This window comes from Panulirus ornatus, chromosome 62 (genome assembly GCF_036320965.1).
Source record: "Panulirus ornatus isolate Po-2019 chromosome 62, ASM3632096v1, whole genome shotgun sequence".
NCBI classification, from domain to species: domain Eukaryota; kingdom Metazoa; phylum Arthropoda; class Malacostraca; order Decapoda; family Palinuridae; genus Panulirus; species Panulirus ornatus.
This window is the reverse complement of record NC_092285.1, coordinates 10,043,715-10,061,580: the sequence shown is the minus strand read 5'-3', so window position 1 is coordinate 10,061,580 and position 17,866 is coordinate 10,043,715. Positions and strand designations below refer to the sequence as shown.

The 17,866-nt window shown below is 44.5% G+C and overlaps 1 protein-coding gene across 1 annotated transcript in view; it reads right to left on the bottom strand.

The window, feature by feature from the left end:
- LOC139745701 (B-cell receptor CD22-like) overlaps positions 1 to 17,583 on the bottom strand; it is a 382,571-nt gene extending 364,988 nt beyond the window's left edge. The window contains exon 1 of the mRNA XM_071656138.1: positions 15,797 to 17,583. Within this exon, the coding sequence (XP_071512239.1) occupies positions 15,797 to 15,878 (82 nt within the window). The 5' untranslated portion in view covers positions 15,879 to 17,583. The remainder of the gene's footprint in view (positions 1 to 15,796) is intronic.
- Positions 17,584 to 17,866: the final 283 nt, after the last annotated feature.

Genomic DNA, 17,866 nt, shown 5'->3' with positions numbered 1-17,866 from the left:
CCCCCCCACATCCATCAATACCGAACTGAAGTCGTTCGTACGTACAAAACCAACCTCTCTTCATTAGTACATGACGCTAATTACCCGTAATTATCTATGCATCAATGCAGATCAGTCCGATAGATAGATAGATTAGTTTTAACAAAAATCTAGATCAGAATGGCGTGCTCAGCGATGTTACCCCAAAATTCAACCTTAGCAACACTGATTGTTAATTGGCTAAAGGAATTCGATTATAATAATTACCCTGCAGCGGAGAGGAGCGCATGGCTGGGGCTCCTTGGCAAACTACACACACACACACACATGAGCAAGCCTAACGGCCAGAACTAATTATAGCACCGGGGTAATTATTGACCAAATACCACCAGAGCAAGACAGTTGAACAGGGGGTAATTATTGACCAAATACCACCAGAGCAAGAGAGTTGAACAGGGGGTAATTATTGACCAAATACCACCAGAGCAAGACAGTTGAACAGGGGGTAATTATTGACCAAATACCCCCAGAGCAAGACAGTTGAACAGGGGGTAATTATTGACCAAATACCACCGGAGCAAGACAGTTGAACAGGGGGTAATTATTGACCAAATACCACCAGAGCAAGACAGTTGAACAGGGGGTAATTATTGACCAAATACTACCAGAGCAAGACAGTTGAACAGGGGGTAATTATTGACCAAATACCACCAGAGCAATACAGTTGAACAAGGGGTAATTATTGACCAAATACCACCAGAGCAAGACAGTTTAACAGGGGGTAATTATTGACCAAATACCACCAGAGCAAGACAGTTGAACAGGGGGTAATTATTGACCAAATACCACCAGAGCAAGACAGTTGAACAGGGGGTAATTATTGACCAAATACCACCAGAGCAAGAGAGTTGAACAGGGGGTAATTATTGACCAAATACCACCAGAGCAAGACAGTTGAACAGGGGGTAATTATTGACCAAATACCACCAGAGCAAGAGAGTTGAACAGGGGGTAATTATTGACCAAATACCACCAGAGCAAGACAGTTGAACAGGGGGTAATTATTGACCAAATACCACCAGAGCAAGACAGTTGAACAGGGGGTAATTATTGACCAAATACCACCGGAGCAAGACAGTTGAACAGGGGGTAATTATTGACCAAATACCACCAGAGCAAGACAGTTGAACAGGGGGTAATTATTGACCAAATACTACCAGAGCAAGACAGTTGAACAGGGGGTAATTATTGACCAAATACCACCAGAGCAATACAGTTGAACAAGGGGTAATTATTGACCAAATACCACCAGAGCAAGACAGTTTAACAGGGGGTAATTATTGACCAAATACCACCAGAGCAAGACAGTTGAACAGGGGGTAATTATTGACCAAATACCACCAGAACAAGACAGTTGAACAGGGGGTAATTATTGACCAAATACCACCGGAGCAAGACAGTTGAACAGGGGGTAATTATTGACCAAATACCACCGGAGCAACATAGTTGAACAGGGGGTAATTACTGACCAAATACCACCGGAGCAAGAGAGTTGAACAGGGGGTAATTATTGACCAAATACCACCGGAGCAACATAGTTGAACAGGGGGCAATTACTGACCAAATACCACCGGAACACCATAGTTGAACAGGGGGTAATTACTGACCAAATACCACCGGAGCAAGATACTTGAACAGGGGGTAATTATTGACCAAATACCACCGGAACACCATAGTTGAACAGGGGGTAATTACTGACCAAATACCACCGGAGCAAGACAGTTGAACAGGGGTAATTATTGACCAAATACCACCAGAGCAAGACAGTTGAACAGGGGTTAATTATTGACCAAATACCACCGGAGCAAGACAGTTGAACAGGGGGTAATTATTGACCCAATACCACCAGAGCAAGACAGTTGAACAGGGGGTAATTATTGACCTAATACCACCGGAGCAAGACAGTTGAACAGGGGGTAATTATTGACCCAATACCACCGGAGCAAGACAGTTGAACAGGGGGTAATTACTGACCAAATATCACCGGAGCAAGACAGTTGAACAGGGGTAATTATTGACCAAATACCACCGGAGCAAGACAGTTGAACAGGGGGTAATTATTGACCAAATATCACCGGAGCAAGACAGTTGAACAGGGGGTTATTACTGACCAAATACCAACGGAGCAAGACGGTTGAACAGGGGGTAATTATTGACCCAATACCACCGGAGCAAGATACTTGAACAGAGGGTAATGTACTGTCTGACAGTGACCAACCACGTCGTGTACGACGGTGCGATATATGCGTTCTCACAGTACGACCCTTGAGCACGACGAAGGTACGACCCTTGAGCACGACGACGGTACGACCCTTGAACACGACGGTACGACCCTTGAACACGAAGGTACAACCCTTGAACACGATGGTACGACCCTTGAACACGAAGGTACAACCCTTGAACACGACGACGGTACGACCCTTGAACACACAACGGTACGACCCTTGAGCACACAACGGTACGACCCTTGAGCACGACGGTACGACCCTTGAACACACAACGGTACGACCCTTGAGCACACAACGGTACGACCCTTGAGCACACAACGGTACGAGCCTTAAGCACGCACATATACATGTAAAAAAAGAAATAAATAAGAAACTAGCCTTAATTCCCCTACACTATAAAGACCATAATACCTTTCCAACTAAGAGTCAATATGGTCGTCTTCCCCCCACCTCTCTCTACTACTTACCCACTCACCCTCCCTCCCACTTCACCCCATAATCCACACCCATTCCCACAAGGCAATACTAATGTGGGTTAATAATGATTCATGACCAACCCCCATATATACACTCCACAGCTCACGGATACACACACATTATATATATATATTTCTATGAGTCCAGGGGGAAAATGAAACACGGTAAATTCCCAAGTGCACTTTCGTGTAATAATCACATCATCAGGGGAGACACAAGAGAGAAATATAACAGTCAGTTACATCGAAGAGACGAAGGTAGGACGCCCGTGGACTTACAGGAAATAAATAAACATATATATATATATATATATATATATATATATATATATATATATATATATATATATATATATATATATATATTTCTGTAAATCACGCACTGAAGACAATAACTCTCTTGCAATAATTCCCCTGTCATTATTAATCATTTCTCTCATTCTGTATCACTTTTTCCCACTACCACCCATTTACTACACCTTCCCCTCTTCACACTACATTCTGAGTATATGACACAGACGAACTTATGCCTTCAACATCCAAGTCTGTATTGCTCATCATTTCATCATACACTGATCCCACTAATGTAATTAATACGCATGTCTCATTAGGGCCAATCAGGTCGCCTTTCATTCTACTACAGAGTGCGTGTGTGAAACCATTCACAACCCTCCCCCCCCTTCCCCTCCCCCACTTAAATTTAGCCTCTACCCTCACTTAAACTCCAATCACTTAACACCCCCCCCCCTCTCTCTGCCAACAGCTGGACTAATGGTACTTAAAATCTTCTAGCACTTATGTTCCCCCTCTCTCTCTCTCTCCCCCCCTGATCAATTGCAGCCCCCCGCCCCCCTCATCAATCACCGACCCCCCGCCGCCCCCTACTCAATCGCAGGCTATAATTGTAAAATCCTTCTATATCTCTAGCCGCTATCACTATTCGCTATATATATATATATATATATATATATATATATATATATATATATATATATATATATATATATATATATATACATACATATATATATATATATATATATATATATATATATATATATATATATATATATGATCCAGCAGTATATATGTACCATCAACCATCACCCCCCCTCTCCTCCCCCTCTCCAACACACACACACACACACACACACACACACACCTCCCCTCCTCCATCATTCACCGTACTGGACTTCGGGGGGGGGGGGGGGGACTCACCATATTCACCATCTTTTATTCATATTCGCATAACTCATCTCTCCCATCTATATCTTCGACTCATCATCAATCATCATCTTCGTTTGATTCATTTCCCTTTGTTTATTTTCCCAAAGTCTCACTCAATTACTCCACAGTCCTTTCATAGGGAACTATGATCCATTTTCTTTCATTCACTTTCATTCTAATTGTTCATTCAAATTCTTTCTAATCTTCCTTCATGTATTTATCTTTCTTTGTCTCATTTACACAACACCTATATGTACATACCTGTACATATCACATATGTATCTACACATGCATTACATTCCTCAAAATAACACATACATATCTACACATACATTACATTCAACATAACACATACATATCTACACATACATTACATTCAACATAACACATACATATTTACACATACATTACATTCAACATAACACATACATATCTACACATACATTACATTCAACATAACACATACATATCTACACATACATTACATTCCTCAACATAACACATACATATCTACACATACATTACATAGCTGAAAATACAACATACAACTTAAAATGTAAAACTCAACATTACGGGAAATACATCACCCTTAGAACATACACCCCTAAAGATACAACACCCTTAAACATATGCCCCTTAAACATACACAACCCTTGAACATACAACCATAAGGATATAACATCGTCAAACATTTATCCCTAAACATCCATGGTTCCTTAACATATACAACATCCCTAAACATCTCTCCCACATCTACCCATCTTCACACCCACATCCACCCATCCTCACTCCCACATCCACCCATCCTCACTCCCACATCCACCCATCCTCACTCCCACATCTACCCATCCTCACTCCCACATCTACCCATCATGTCTCATCACTCCCACATCTACCCATCACCCCCACATCAACCCATCATCACCCCCACATCTACCCATCATCACCCCCACATCAACCCATCTCCCCCACATCAATCCATCATCTCTCCCACATCTACCCATTACCACTCACACATCTACCCATCACCACTCCCCATTCAACGAATTCCACCCATCTAACTATACAAATAAACAAAGTCCAATCTAATATTTCCCCCCCCACACCACACACCACTCCCCATTCAAGATCCACATCACAGCGTTGTGTGTTATACAGTAAGAACACAATCCCATCTCCTGTTCACTGTTAGGAGATCCACTTTGGACCCCTTCTATATTCACTGTACGACGTCATTCAATTCCTTTGAGGGAAGAGATAGAGATAAAAGTCCGATATACAACTACTGTCCAATGGAATGGCCTTAGGGGGGAAAAAAAGACAAGACCCCCCCATTCCATTCCCCATCCCTTCCCATCCTTCTCTTTCCTCCTCTCCCCATTCCTCTCTCTCAAACGTTCCACTATCGAGCTGTTCGGTTCATTCCACTATTACCTTATTATCTCATCATTCAGTTATCTCAATATAACACCATCTTTTCAGTTATTATTTCGCTATCATCTTATTATTCAGTTATCTCAATATATCACTATCTTATCAGTTATTATTCCACTAGCCATTTACGTTATCATTCCACCACCTTACCATTTATCTTCATTCCACTATATTGTATCATCATTTCACTATCTTACCATTTACCTCATCATTTCACTATCTTACCATTCACCTCATCATTCCACTATCTAACCATTTACCTCATCATTCCACTATCTTACCATTTACCTCATCATTCCACTATCTAACCATTTACCTCATCATTCCACTATCTTACCATTTACCTCATCATTCCACTAACTCACCATTTACCTCATCATTCCACGATCTAATCATTTACCATTTACCTCATCATTCCACTATCTAACCATTTACCTCATCATTCCACTATCTTACCATTTACCTCATCATTCCACTATCTAATCATTTACCATTTACCTCATCATTCCACTATCTAACCATTTACCTCATCATTCCACAATCTTACCATTTACCTCATCATTCCACTATTTCACCACTACCTCATCATTCCACCGTCTTACACTTATCATTTCACTATCATGCCATTCAAAACACCTTATCAATTCTCTATCTTGCAATTCAGATCTCCCACTATCAAAATCATTTCATCTATCGCTATCATTTCTAACTTTATCTCCTATCATTTCTAACTAATCTATCATTTACCATCGTCAATTAATGTGATTAGAGAGATTTCAAATACATTCAGTTTTCAGTCTGTTTACATACACAATCACTGATCAAGCCACGTCACAAAATCTCTTATCTCTGATTAATTGATTAATTAACTTAATAAACGGGTTGATTAACCTTCGTTATCATAAAGAATACAGATGAACCCCAGCAACAGAACAACAGATGAACCCCAGCAACAGAACAACAGATGAACCCCAGCAACAGGACAACAGATGAACCCCAGCAACAGAACAACAGACGAACCCCAGCAACAGGACAACAGATGAACCCCAGCAACAGGACAACAGACGAACCCCAGCAACAGGACAACAGATGAACCCCAGCAACAGAACAACAGATGAACCCCAGCAACAGGACAACAGATGAACCCCAGCAACAGAACAACAGACGAACCCCAGCAACAGGACAACAGATGAACCCCAGCAACAGGACAACAGACGAACCCCAGCAACAGGACAACAGATGAACCCCAGCAACAGAACAACAGATGAACCCCAGCAACAGGACAACAGATGAACCCCAGCAACAGGACAACAGACGAACCCCAGCAACAGGACAACAGATGAACCCCAGCAACAGGACAACAGATGAACCCCAGCAACAGAACAACAGATGAACCCCAGCAACAGGACAACAGATGAACCCCAGCAACAGGACAACAGATGAACCCCAGCAACAGGACAACAGATGAACCCCAGCAACAGGACAACAGATGAACCCCAGCAACAGGACAACAGATGAACCCCAGCAACAGAACAACAGATGAACCCCAGCAACAGGACAACAGATGAACCCCAGCAACAGAACAACAGATGAACCCCAGCAACAGGACAACAGATGAACCCCAGCAACAGGACAACAGATGAACCCCAGCAACAGGACAACAGACGAACCCCAGCAACAGGACAAGAGACGAACCACAGCAACAGAAGAGATGAACCCCAGCAACAGGACAACAGATGAACCCCAGCAACAGGACAACAGATGAACCCCAGCAACAGGACAACAGATGAACCCCAGCAACAGGACAACAGATGAACCCCAGCAACAGGACAACAGATGAACCCCAGCAACAGGACAACAGATGAACCCCAGCAACAGAACAACAGATGAACCCCAGCAACAGGACAACAGACGAACCCCAGCAACAGGACAACAGACGAACCCCAGCAACAGGACAACAGACGAACCCCAGCAACAGGACAACAGATGAACCCCAGCAACAGGACAACAGATGAACCCCAGCAACAGGACAACAGATGAACCCCAGTAACTGGACAACAGATGAACCCCAGCAACAGGACAACAGACGAACCCCAGCAACAGGACAACAGACGAACCCCAGCAACAGGACAACAGATGAACCCCAGCAACAGGACAACAGATGAACCCCAGCAACAGGACAACAGATGAACCCCAGCAACAGGACAACAGATGAACCCCAGTAACTGGACAACAGATGAACCCCAGCAACAGGACAACAGACGAACCCCAGCAACAGGACAACAGACGAACCCCAGCAACAGGACAACAGATGAACCCCAGCAACAGGACAACAGACGAACCCCAGCAACAGGACAACAGATGAACCCCAGCAACAGAACAACAGATGAACCCCAGCAACAGGACAACAGACGAACCCCAGCAACAGGACAACAGACGAACCCCAGCAACAGGACAACAGACGAACCCCAGCAACAGGACAACAGATGAACCCCAGCAACAGGACAACAGATGAACCCCAGCAACAGGACAACAGATGAACCCCAGTAACTGGACAACAGATGAACCCCAGCAACAGGACAACAGATGAACCCCAGCAACAGGACAACAGATGAACCCCAGCAACAGGACAACAGATGAACCCCAGCAACAGAACAACAGATGAACCCCAGCAACAGGACAACAGACGAACCCCAGTAACTGGACAACAGACGAACCCCAGTAACTGGACAACAGACGAACCCCAGCGACAGGACAACAGATGAACCACAGCAACAGGACAACAGACGAACCCCAGTAACTGGACAACAGATGAACCCCAGCAACAGGAACAACAATTCAAACCCAGCAAACAGGACAACGGGGTTGTAGTTTACAACCACAAGACGAGCTATAACCCACGACCAAAACAGAGTTACAGACCCTAACCACAACACCAACTCGTACTCAAAGGCCTCATAACATTTCTATAACATGTATAAAAAAAAACACTTGCTTCCATAATCTACACATTCAACATCATTATCCCTCCACACTTACGAGAGCCAACGACAGTTAACACCCTAAACTCGCCCTTATACAATGGCCAGTTATGTGTGACCTAACTGGTTGAGCAGCTGTTAAGCATAAATTCACCACAATGTTTCCTCTGAGCCAGTGAGATATGGCCACACACCACCACCTCGTCCTCGTAATTACAATATACTTCACAGTTTGTCCAAATTACCGGGGTTGGAGTAAATGGTCGTTAAGATAATTATCTTTTATCATTTATTCGTATTTGGAATGATTAAGTTTGATAAACGGATGTGTCAATGAACGTTAAGTGCGCAAACAAGACGATGTGTTGGAAATGGGATGTTTTAGGACAATGTGTGGTGTGTGGTGGTTTGATCGAGTAAGTAATGTAAGGGTAAGAGAGATGTGTGGAAATAAATAGTGTGTGGTTGAGAGAGCAGAAGAGGGTGTTTTGAAATGGTTTGGACACATGGAGAGAATGAGTGAGGAAAGATTGACCAAGAGGATATATGTGTCGGAGGTGGAGGGAACGAGGAGAAGTGGGAGACCAAATTGGAGGTGGAAAGATGGAGTGAAAAAGATTTTGTGTGATCGGGGCCTGAACATGCAGGAGGGTGAAAGGCGTGCAAGGAATAGAGTGAATTGGAACGATGTGGTATACCGGGGTCGACGTGCTGTCAATGGATTGACCCAGGGCATGTGAAGCGTCTGGGGTCAACCATGGAAAGTTCTGTGGGGCCTGGATGTGGAAAGGGAGCTGTGGTTTCGGTGCATTAGACATGACAGCTGGAGACAGTGTGAACGAATGTGGCCTTTGTTGTCTTTTCCTAGCGCTACCTCGCGCACATGCGGGGGGTGTCATTTCATGTGTAGCGGGGTGGCGACGGAAATGAATAAAGGCAGACAGTATGAATTATGTACATGTGTATACATGTATATGTCTGTGTATGTATATATATATATATATATATATATATATATATATATATATATATATATATATACATATATATATATATATATATATATATATAGGTATACGGTGAAATGTATAGGTATGTATATGTGCGTGGGTGGACGTGTATGTCTATACATGTGCATTTGTTAAATGTTTAAATAAAATGATAGACTACCGAGTCTCCTATCCTACAGGGCTTAATATAAACCTCTGAATATATATAAATACTAAAACTTCAACACTGGACCCAACCAGCGTCACATATATAAACACTATCACCATTTACTTAAAATTAGGCTATCAATTTGCATATCGACCAGTTCAAAAAAAAACAAACAAACTAGATTTGTTTTAAACCTTTGATTATAACTATTCTTATCTCCTTATCTTAACATACTGTGCATGGAGACCCTATACACATTATCTACATAATCATGGATTACATTAAAAGGAATTTCACATCACCAAATCGTACATATAAATAAGTATATACATTCCTAGATGAACAGACATCTACATATAGGTGAGTAATGATTATACGATGTACATATATGATATCCAAAGTACATTTCAAATCCATATGTACGACTATATCTTCTAAGCATAACGGTACGACCCTTGAACACGACGGTACGACCCTTGAGCACGACGATACGACCCTTGAGCACGACGATACGACCCTTGAGCACGACGGTACGACCCTTGAACACGACGGTACGACCCTTGAGCACGACGATACGACCCTTGAACACGACGGTACGACCCTTGAGCACGACGGTACGACCCTTGAACACGACGGTACGACCCTTGAGCACGACGGTACGACCCTTGAACACGACGGTACGACCCTTGAGCACGACGATACGACCCTTGAGCACGACGATACGACCCTTGAGCACGACGGTACGACCCTTGAGCACGACGGTACGACCCTTGAGCACGACGATACGACCCTTGAACACGACGGTACGACCCTTGAGCACGACGGTACGACCCTTGAGCACGACGATACGACCCTTGAGCACGACGGTACGACCCTTGAGCACGACGATACGACCCTTGAGCACGACGGTACGACCCTTAGATGCGTTATTGATGCTATGAAACTGCTACTTATGCTATGGGAATGTTGATTCAGTGTTACTGAAGCTATGGCAGTGTTACAGATGCTATGGGAACGTTACAGATGCTATGGAAGTGTTACTAACGCTACAGGAGTGTTACAGATGCTATGGGAGCGTTACAGATGCTTTGCAAGTGCTACTAACGCTACAGGAGTGTTATTAATGCTATGGGAGTGTTACTAATGCTATGGGAGTGTTACTAATGCTATGGGAGTGTTACTGACGCTAGGGGAGTGTTACCAATGCTATGGAAACGTTACAGATGCTATGGAAATGGTACTAACGCCACAGGAGTGTTACTTACGCTATGGGAGTGTTACTGACGCTACAGGGGTGTTACTGATGCTATGTGAGCGTTACAGATGCCATGGAAATAGTACTAACGCTACAGGAGTGTTACTTAAGCTATGGGAGCGTTACAGATGCTATGGAAATGGTACTAACGCTACAGGAGTGTTACTGATGCTATGTGAGCGTTACAGATGCTATGGTAATAGTACTAACGCTACAGGAGTGTTACTTAAGCTATGGGAGTGTTACTGACGCTATGGGAGTGTTACTAACGCTATGGGAGTGTTACTGACGCTATGGGAGTGTTACTGACGCTATGGGAGTGTTACTAACGCTATGGGAGTGTTACTAACGCTATGGGAGTGTTACTAACGCTATGGGAGTGTTACTGACGCTATGGGAGTGTTACTAACGCTATGGGAGTGTTACTAACGCTATGGGAGTGTTACTAACGCTATGGGAGTGTTACTGACGCTATGGGAGTGTTACTAACGCTATGGGAGTGTTACCAATACTATGGAAGCGTTACTGAAGCTTTCGAGAAAAATCCCTCCCCCGCCCCTCAATCTCTCGTTTCTCCTGTCTTCACACCTTTTTTTTTTCTTCTTTTTAAAGGCGATAATGCAGGAGGGGAGGATTTCCAGTTCCACACTCACGCCCATTTCTCTCTCTCTCTCTCTCTCTCTCTCTCTCTCTCTCTCTCTCTCTCTCTCTCTGTGGCAGGCAGCCCCCCCGCCTGGGCAACGAGGGGGGGGGGGTGTCAGCGCACACTTCAGTGGCTATCGCGTTCCATTCCTTCGACCCATCTCGCCCGCACTTGGGCTGCTGACGCAGACGCCATCTCTGTCTCACTCGTAATACCTTTTACAAACATATATATATATATATATATATATATATATATATATATATATATATATATATATATATATATATATCTTTCTTTTCTTTCTTTCAAACTATTCGCCATCTCCCGCGTTAGCAAGGTAGCGTTAAGAAAAGAGGACTGAGCCTTTGAGGGAATATCCTCACTTGGCCCCCTTCTCTGTTCCTTCTTTTGGTAATTAAAAACACGAGGGGGAGGATTTCTAGCCCCCCGCTCCCTCCCCTTTTAGTCGCCTTCTACGACACGCAGGGAATACGTGGGAAGTATTCTTTCTCCCCTATCCCCAGGGATAATATATATATATATATATATATATATATATATATATATATATATATATATATATATATATATGTAAATGTATATATATTACACACACACATACACACAATCAAAACGTCTATAAACACTTGCTAAATCCAGTGCAGGTAAGTAACTGAATGTGTGTTCTTTACGTAACGTTACATATGTTATCAGCACAAACTAAAATCTTAAATAACTGTCACTCTGATCGCATTATAAATACATTTGTCAGACGATCCATTGCCGAACGGGTCCACACCACACCAACTCCATCCTGTATATGAGAGAGAGAGAGAGAGAGAGAGAGAGAGAGAGAGAGAGAGAGAGAGAGAGAGAGAGAATCTAGAAAGATATCTTTTTCTGTTAAATTTATATTGAAGTGATGAAGTCAATATCTTTTTCTGTTAAATTTACATTGAAGTGATGAAGTCAATATCTTTTTCTGTTAAATTTACATTGAAGTGATGAAGTCAATATCTTTTTCTGTTAAATTTACATTGAAGTGATGAAGTCAATATCTTTTTCTGTTAAATTTACATTGAAGTGATGATGTCAATATCTTTTTCTGTTAAATTTACATTGAAGTGATGAAGTCAATATCTTTTTCTGTCAAATTTACACTGAAGCGATGAAGTCAATATAGTAGCCCGATGTGGACACACTGGATGGACAAGGGTAGTTATCATTGACCCCTTTGGTTACGCCCTTAATAGGTAAGGTCAGGTCAGGTCACACAGACTGGTGGTACTTCAGGGGTCAGGTCATACAGACTGGTGGTAGGTCAGGCCACAGACTCCTGGTTAGGTCAGGTCAGGTCAAAGACTAGGGAGGTCAGGTCAGTGTGGACTGTGCTAGTCACATTGCACACTTAAATACATCTAATCAACGAATATGAAAAAAAAATCTATAAGTATACGAAAAAGGTTTTAAAAAATGGGTTCAAACCACAGAAACTTCAATACACTACCAGGAGCACTGAAAAAAAAAAAACTAAACAAAAAAAAACACACACATACACAAACATTTAAAAGAAAACTGGATATATGGGTTAAGTCAGTCCCAGAGAACACCCCTTCCCCCCAAAAAAATAGATAAATCATTTATCGACCTTATTTATCACAGAGTAACACATTTATTACAGAGTAACATTATCATCCATCAAACAAGACACACGACTACGTTAAGTGCTCGAGGGTAAGTACATCTCTTGGTAAGTAGTACATAGTACACTACTACGTTAAGTACTGGAGGGTAAGTACATCTCTTGGTAAGTAGTACATAGTACACTACTACGTTAAGTACTGGAGGGTAAGTACATCTCTTGGTAAGTACTGGAGGGTAAGTACATCTCTTGGTAAGTAGTACATAGTACACTACTACGTTAAGTACTGGAGGGTAAGTACCTCTCTTGGTAAGTAGTACATAGTACACTACTACGTTAAGTACTGGAGGGTAAGTACATCTCTTGGTAAGTAGTACATAGTACACTACTACGTTAAGTACTGGAGGGTAAGTACATCTCTTGGTAAGTAGTACATAGTACACTACTACGTTAAGTACTGGAGGGTAAGTACATCTCTTGGTAAGTAGTACATAGTACACTACTACGTTAAGTGCTCGAGGGTAAGTACATCTCTTGGTAAGTAGTACATAGTACACCACTACGTTAAGTACTGGAGGGTAAGTACATCTCTTGGTAAGTAGTACATAGTACACTACTACGTTAAGTACTGGAGGGTAAGTACATCTCTTGGTAAGTAGTACATAGTACACTACTACGTTAAGTACTGGAGGGTAAGTACATCTCTTGGTAAGTAGTACATAGTACACTACTACATTAAGTACTGGAGGGTAAGTACATCTCTTGGTAAGTAGTACATAGTACACTACTACGTTAAGTACTGGAGGGTAAGTACATCTCTTGGTAAGTAGTACATAGTACACTACTACATTAAGTACTGGAGGGTAAGTACATCTCTTGGTAAGTAGTACATAGTACACTACTACATTAAGTACTGGAGGGTAAGTACATCTCTTGGTAAGTAGTACATAGTACACTACTACATTAAGTACTGGAGGGTAAGTACATCTCTTGGTAAGTAGTACATAGTACAAAGCCACAGACCAGGGCGGTCCTACTCCCCTGGGTTAGTAGATGGCTGTCAAACGCCACTCCTTTGGCTGTCAAACGCCACTCCTTTTGGCTGTCAAACGCCACGCCTTTGGCTGTCAAACGCCACGCGTTTGGCTATCAAACGCCACGCCTTTGGCTGTCAAACGACACTCCTTTGGCTGTCAAACGCCACTCCTTTGGCTGTCAAACGACACGCCTTTGGCTGTCAAACGCCACTCCTTTGGCTGTCAAACGACACGCCTTTGGCTGTCAAACGCCACTCCTTTTGGCTGTCAAACGCCACGCCTTTGGCTGTCAAACGCCACGCCTTTGGCTGTCAAACGCCACGCCTTTGGCTGTCAAACGCCACGCCTTTGGCTGTCAAACGCCACTCCTTTGGCTGTCAAACGACACGCCTTTGGCTGTCAAACGCCACTCCTTTGGCTGTCAAACGCCACTCCTTCGGCCCAGGTACCCCCTCACTCTTCTTTCTACCTTCCCCACACACACATAACACTTGGGTTGCCGACGTGCAGCACACATACACTATGTATCTATCTCACATATAAAATCCTTGACAACTAGGCAAACCCGCATCCCGTTCTTAGCTAACTACTGGTCTCGCCCTAAGTACGAAAGCACTCACTGTACTAAGTAGAGAATGGCCCTTAACGAATCTAAACGACCTTACAGCAATAGAATCGAACTTGCAATATGATGGTTTCATCATATATATATATATATATATATATATATATATATATATATATATATATATGATCCCTGGGGATAGGGGATTAAGAATACTTCCCACGTATTCCCTGCGTGTCGTAGAAGGCGACTAAAAGGGGAGGGAGCGGGGGGCTGGAAATCCTCCCCTCTCGTTTTTTTTTTTTTTTTTTCCAAAAGAAGGAACAGAGAATTGGGCCAGGTGAGGGTATTCCCTCAAAGGCCCAGTCCTCTGTTCTTAATGCTACCTCGCTAACGCGGGAAATGGCGAATAGTTTAAAAAAAAAAAAAAAAAAAAAATATATATATATATAGTACCCACGACACCTTACTTTCCCACAGAAGAAACAGACGAACAGGGAATTTAACTCTAGGGATGAGCCATCTGTTCCTGACGCTACCTCGCTCAGGTGGGAAACTCTTTGATAACTTACGAAAGCCACGTAAAATCTATCGATCTCCACACATGCTCGCCGTTTCCCGCGGGAGAGCGAGGGAGCGCCACGAACAGCTGTCATGTGTAATGCCAGAGTAACAGCACTTCCCGATCTATTACCACGCCCCACAGACAATCCCATTGTGATCATCATCATTATAATGTAATCCCACGACACTTCAATGAGGCTCGTACGCCTACGAGGCTGCGCTCCATGCAGGAACAGGGTAAGGTGGGCTCCATGGGGTGGGGACACAGGGCGTTTCTGGAAGACCATGATACAGCACTGACGAAAGCGTGTCCTCCCCCCCCCCCTACCCCCCTACCCCAACCTGCAGGGAGAGTCCGGCAACACCGACCTACAACCCAAATCACTTCCCCCTCGCCGTTTCCCACATTTACCCGGGTAGCATCGGCGTGGACACAATGACAACAACAAAAAAAGGGGGAAAAAAAAAAAAACATATAGCCATCGCCGTTTCCCAATTTTTCAGGGTAGCGTCGGCGTATGGGGGGGGAAAGCGAGCATCTTACCTTCTTCATCCAGACACAGGTTCGACTCTGGCGCAACGAGGAGGACCATGAAGAGCAAGATGGGCGTGGGAGGAACTGACATGTTGTAAGGGGGGCCCCCCTCTTGCTTAAAACACCACACCCCCCCTTCTTCCTTCTTCCTTCCTCCTGCCTCCTGCTGCTTCCTTCTTCTTCCTTCCTCCTCCTCCTCCTCCTGCTGCTTCCTTCTTCCTTCCTCCTCCTCCTCCTCCGGCGGTGTGTGGCTGAGGTACTCCTCCTTCAGATACCTTCGACGTCTTCACTTCTTCATGTACGCTTGACGACGTCCTCTCTCTCTCTCTCTCTCTCTCTCTCTCTCTCTCTCTCTCTCTCTCTCTCTCTCTCCCTCTTCAACCAACCACTCACCACAACTCTCTAACAAGCCTCGATGCCGAACGATGATGACGAGCACCACAACCACCACCTCCACCTTCCACAACCACAACTCCCAGTTAGCAACTTTATCTTTTTTGCTTTCTTAACAACTTACACTCACTCTCTCTCTCTCTCACTCTCTCTATCTCTCTCTCGCGCGCGCGAGCGCCATGTCTCAGGTCTTCTATATCCTGACCCAACACACACTTCTATTATTTTTTTTCCCCCAATCAACTTCTCGACGAAAATGCTACGAGAGATATTAGACCAAACAAATCAAAAATCTCTTTTTCTCTCTCTCTCCCCTTCAGAATGTTCAACGTTGTTTGGTGAACTGTTCATCTAAATCTTGAACGTAATTTATATGTTTTGAGAGAGAAGGGGGGAGTGTGAAGTCAACACACAGACATACATACACACAGACACACAACACGTTGTTATTAATGAACTAGTGAAGCAATGATTGTTAAGGTCCGGCAAGGGGATGGGGGGCCAATTGAAGTCAAGTGGGCCAGCCAGTCATCACACCCCTGTGGACTATCTAATAAGTATTGTATTGGACGATGATGATGAGAGAGAGAGAGACAATGGGGGTGTGTGTGGTGGTGTATGAGGGAAAGAGGACCACACAACACCCACACACACACACACACACACACCTACACCCTTCCCGACACCACCTACACCGACTGTTCCTTAATTACAAGTTATGTGGGAAAGCAACCTGTTGGGGTGTTGTGGTCGGCTTTTCGTCCGGATGCGTGTACGACCGCTCAACTTGGCAAACTACTTTCCCCCCTCTCTTGCACAGGGGGGCGGGGGTCGAACGACGACGACAGCGAAGGGGTGGTGTGTGTGGGGGGGTAGAGCGAGGTCGTCTTCGAGGTCGTCGTCTTCTTCTACCACTACAACACTATTTTCCTTTTCAACACTGGCGGTGGGGTTTTGTCCTTAAACCCCAATTAAACCATGAGCGAACCATCGGTTTGCAGAGAGCGGGCCGGGGCGACACGTTGCCCTCTCACCCTCTCTCACTGCCGTGTACGTGCAACACATTGCCTCACTCTTGTACTTCATCCTGGACACGGAGGGAGGTAGGTAGGTGGAGTGGCGCTCTTACAATGAGGTACTGGAGAGGGAGCGACACTCCCAGAGTGAGAGGAGAGAGCCACGAGGCCCTGGGGAGGGCGTATCACGCCCCTGCAACATGCAGCGCCCGTAGGAGGGGCGTGTAGGATGAGGCATGACTGACGGACTGACTGACTCTCTCTCGTCGCCCTCCTGACGGTGTGTGGACCCAAGCGACACACGAAGCCGGAGACCCAACCACCTGCGCTGCCCCCCTACTCTCTCTCTCGCGTCCCAACGCTCACTGCCGACCGCCCTCACCCAGGCTAGGCTCTCACCTCTCTCACCCTGGCCTGCGGGGAGGACACTCCACTCTCTCACCCAGGCCACCGCTGGGGGAGACTATACCTCTCTCTCACCCAGGCCACGCTGGGGGAGACTATACCTCTCTCTCACCCAGGCCACCGCTGGGGGAGACTATACCTCTCTCTCACCCAGGCCACCGCTGGGGGAGACTATACCTCTCACCCAGGCCTGTGGGAGAGTATACCTCTCACCCAGGCCAGCGCTGGGGGAGACTATACCTCTCACCCAGGCCACGCTGGGGGA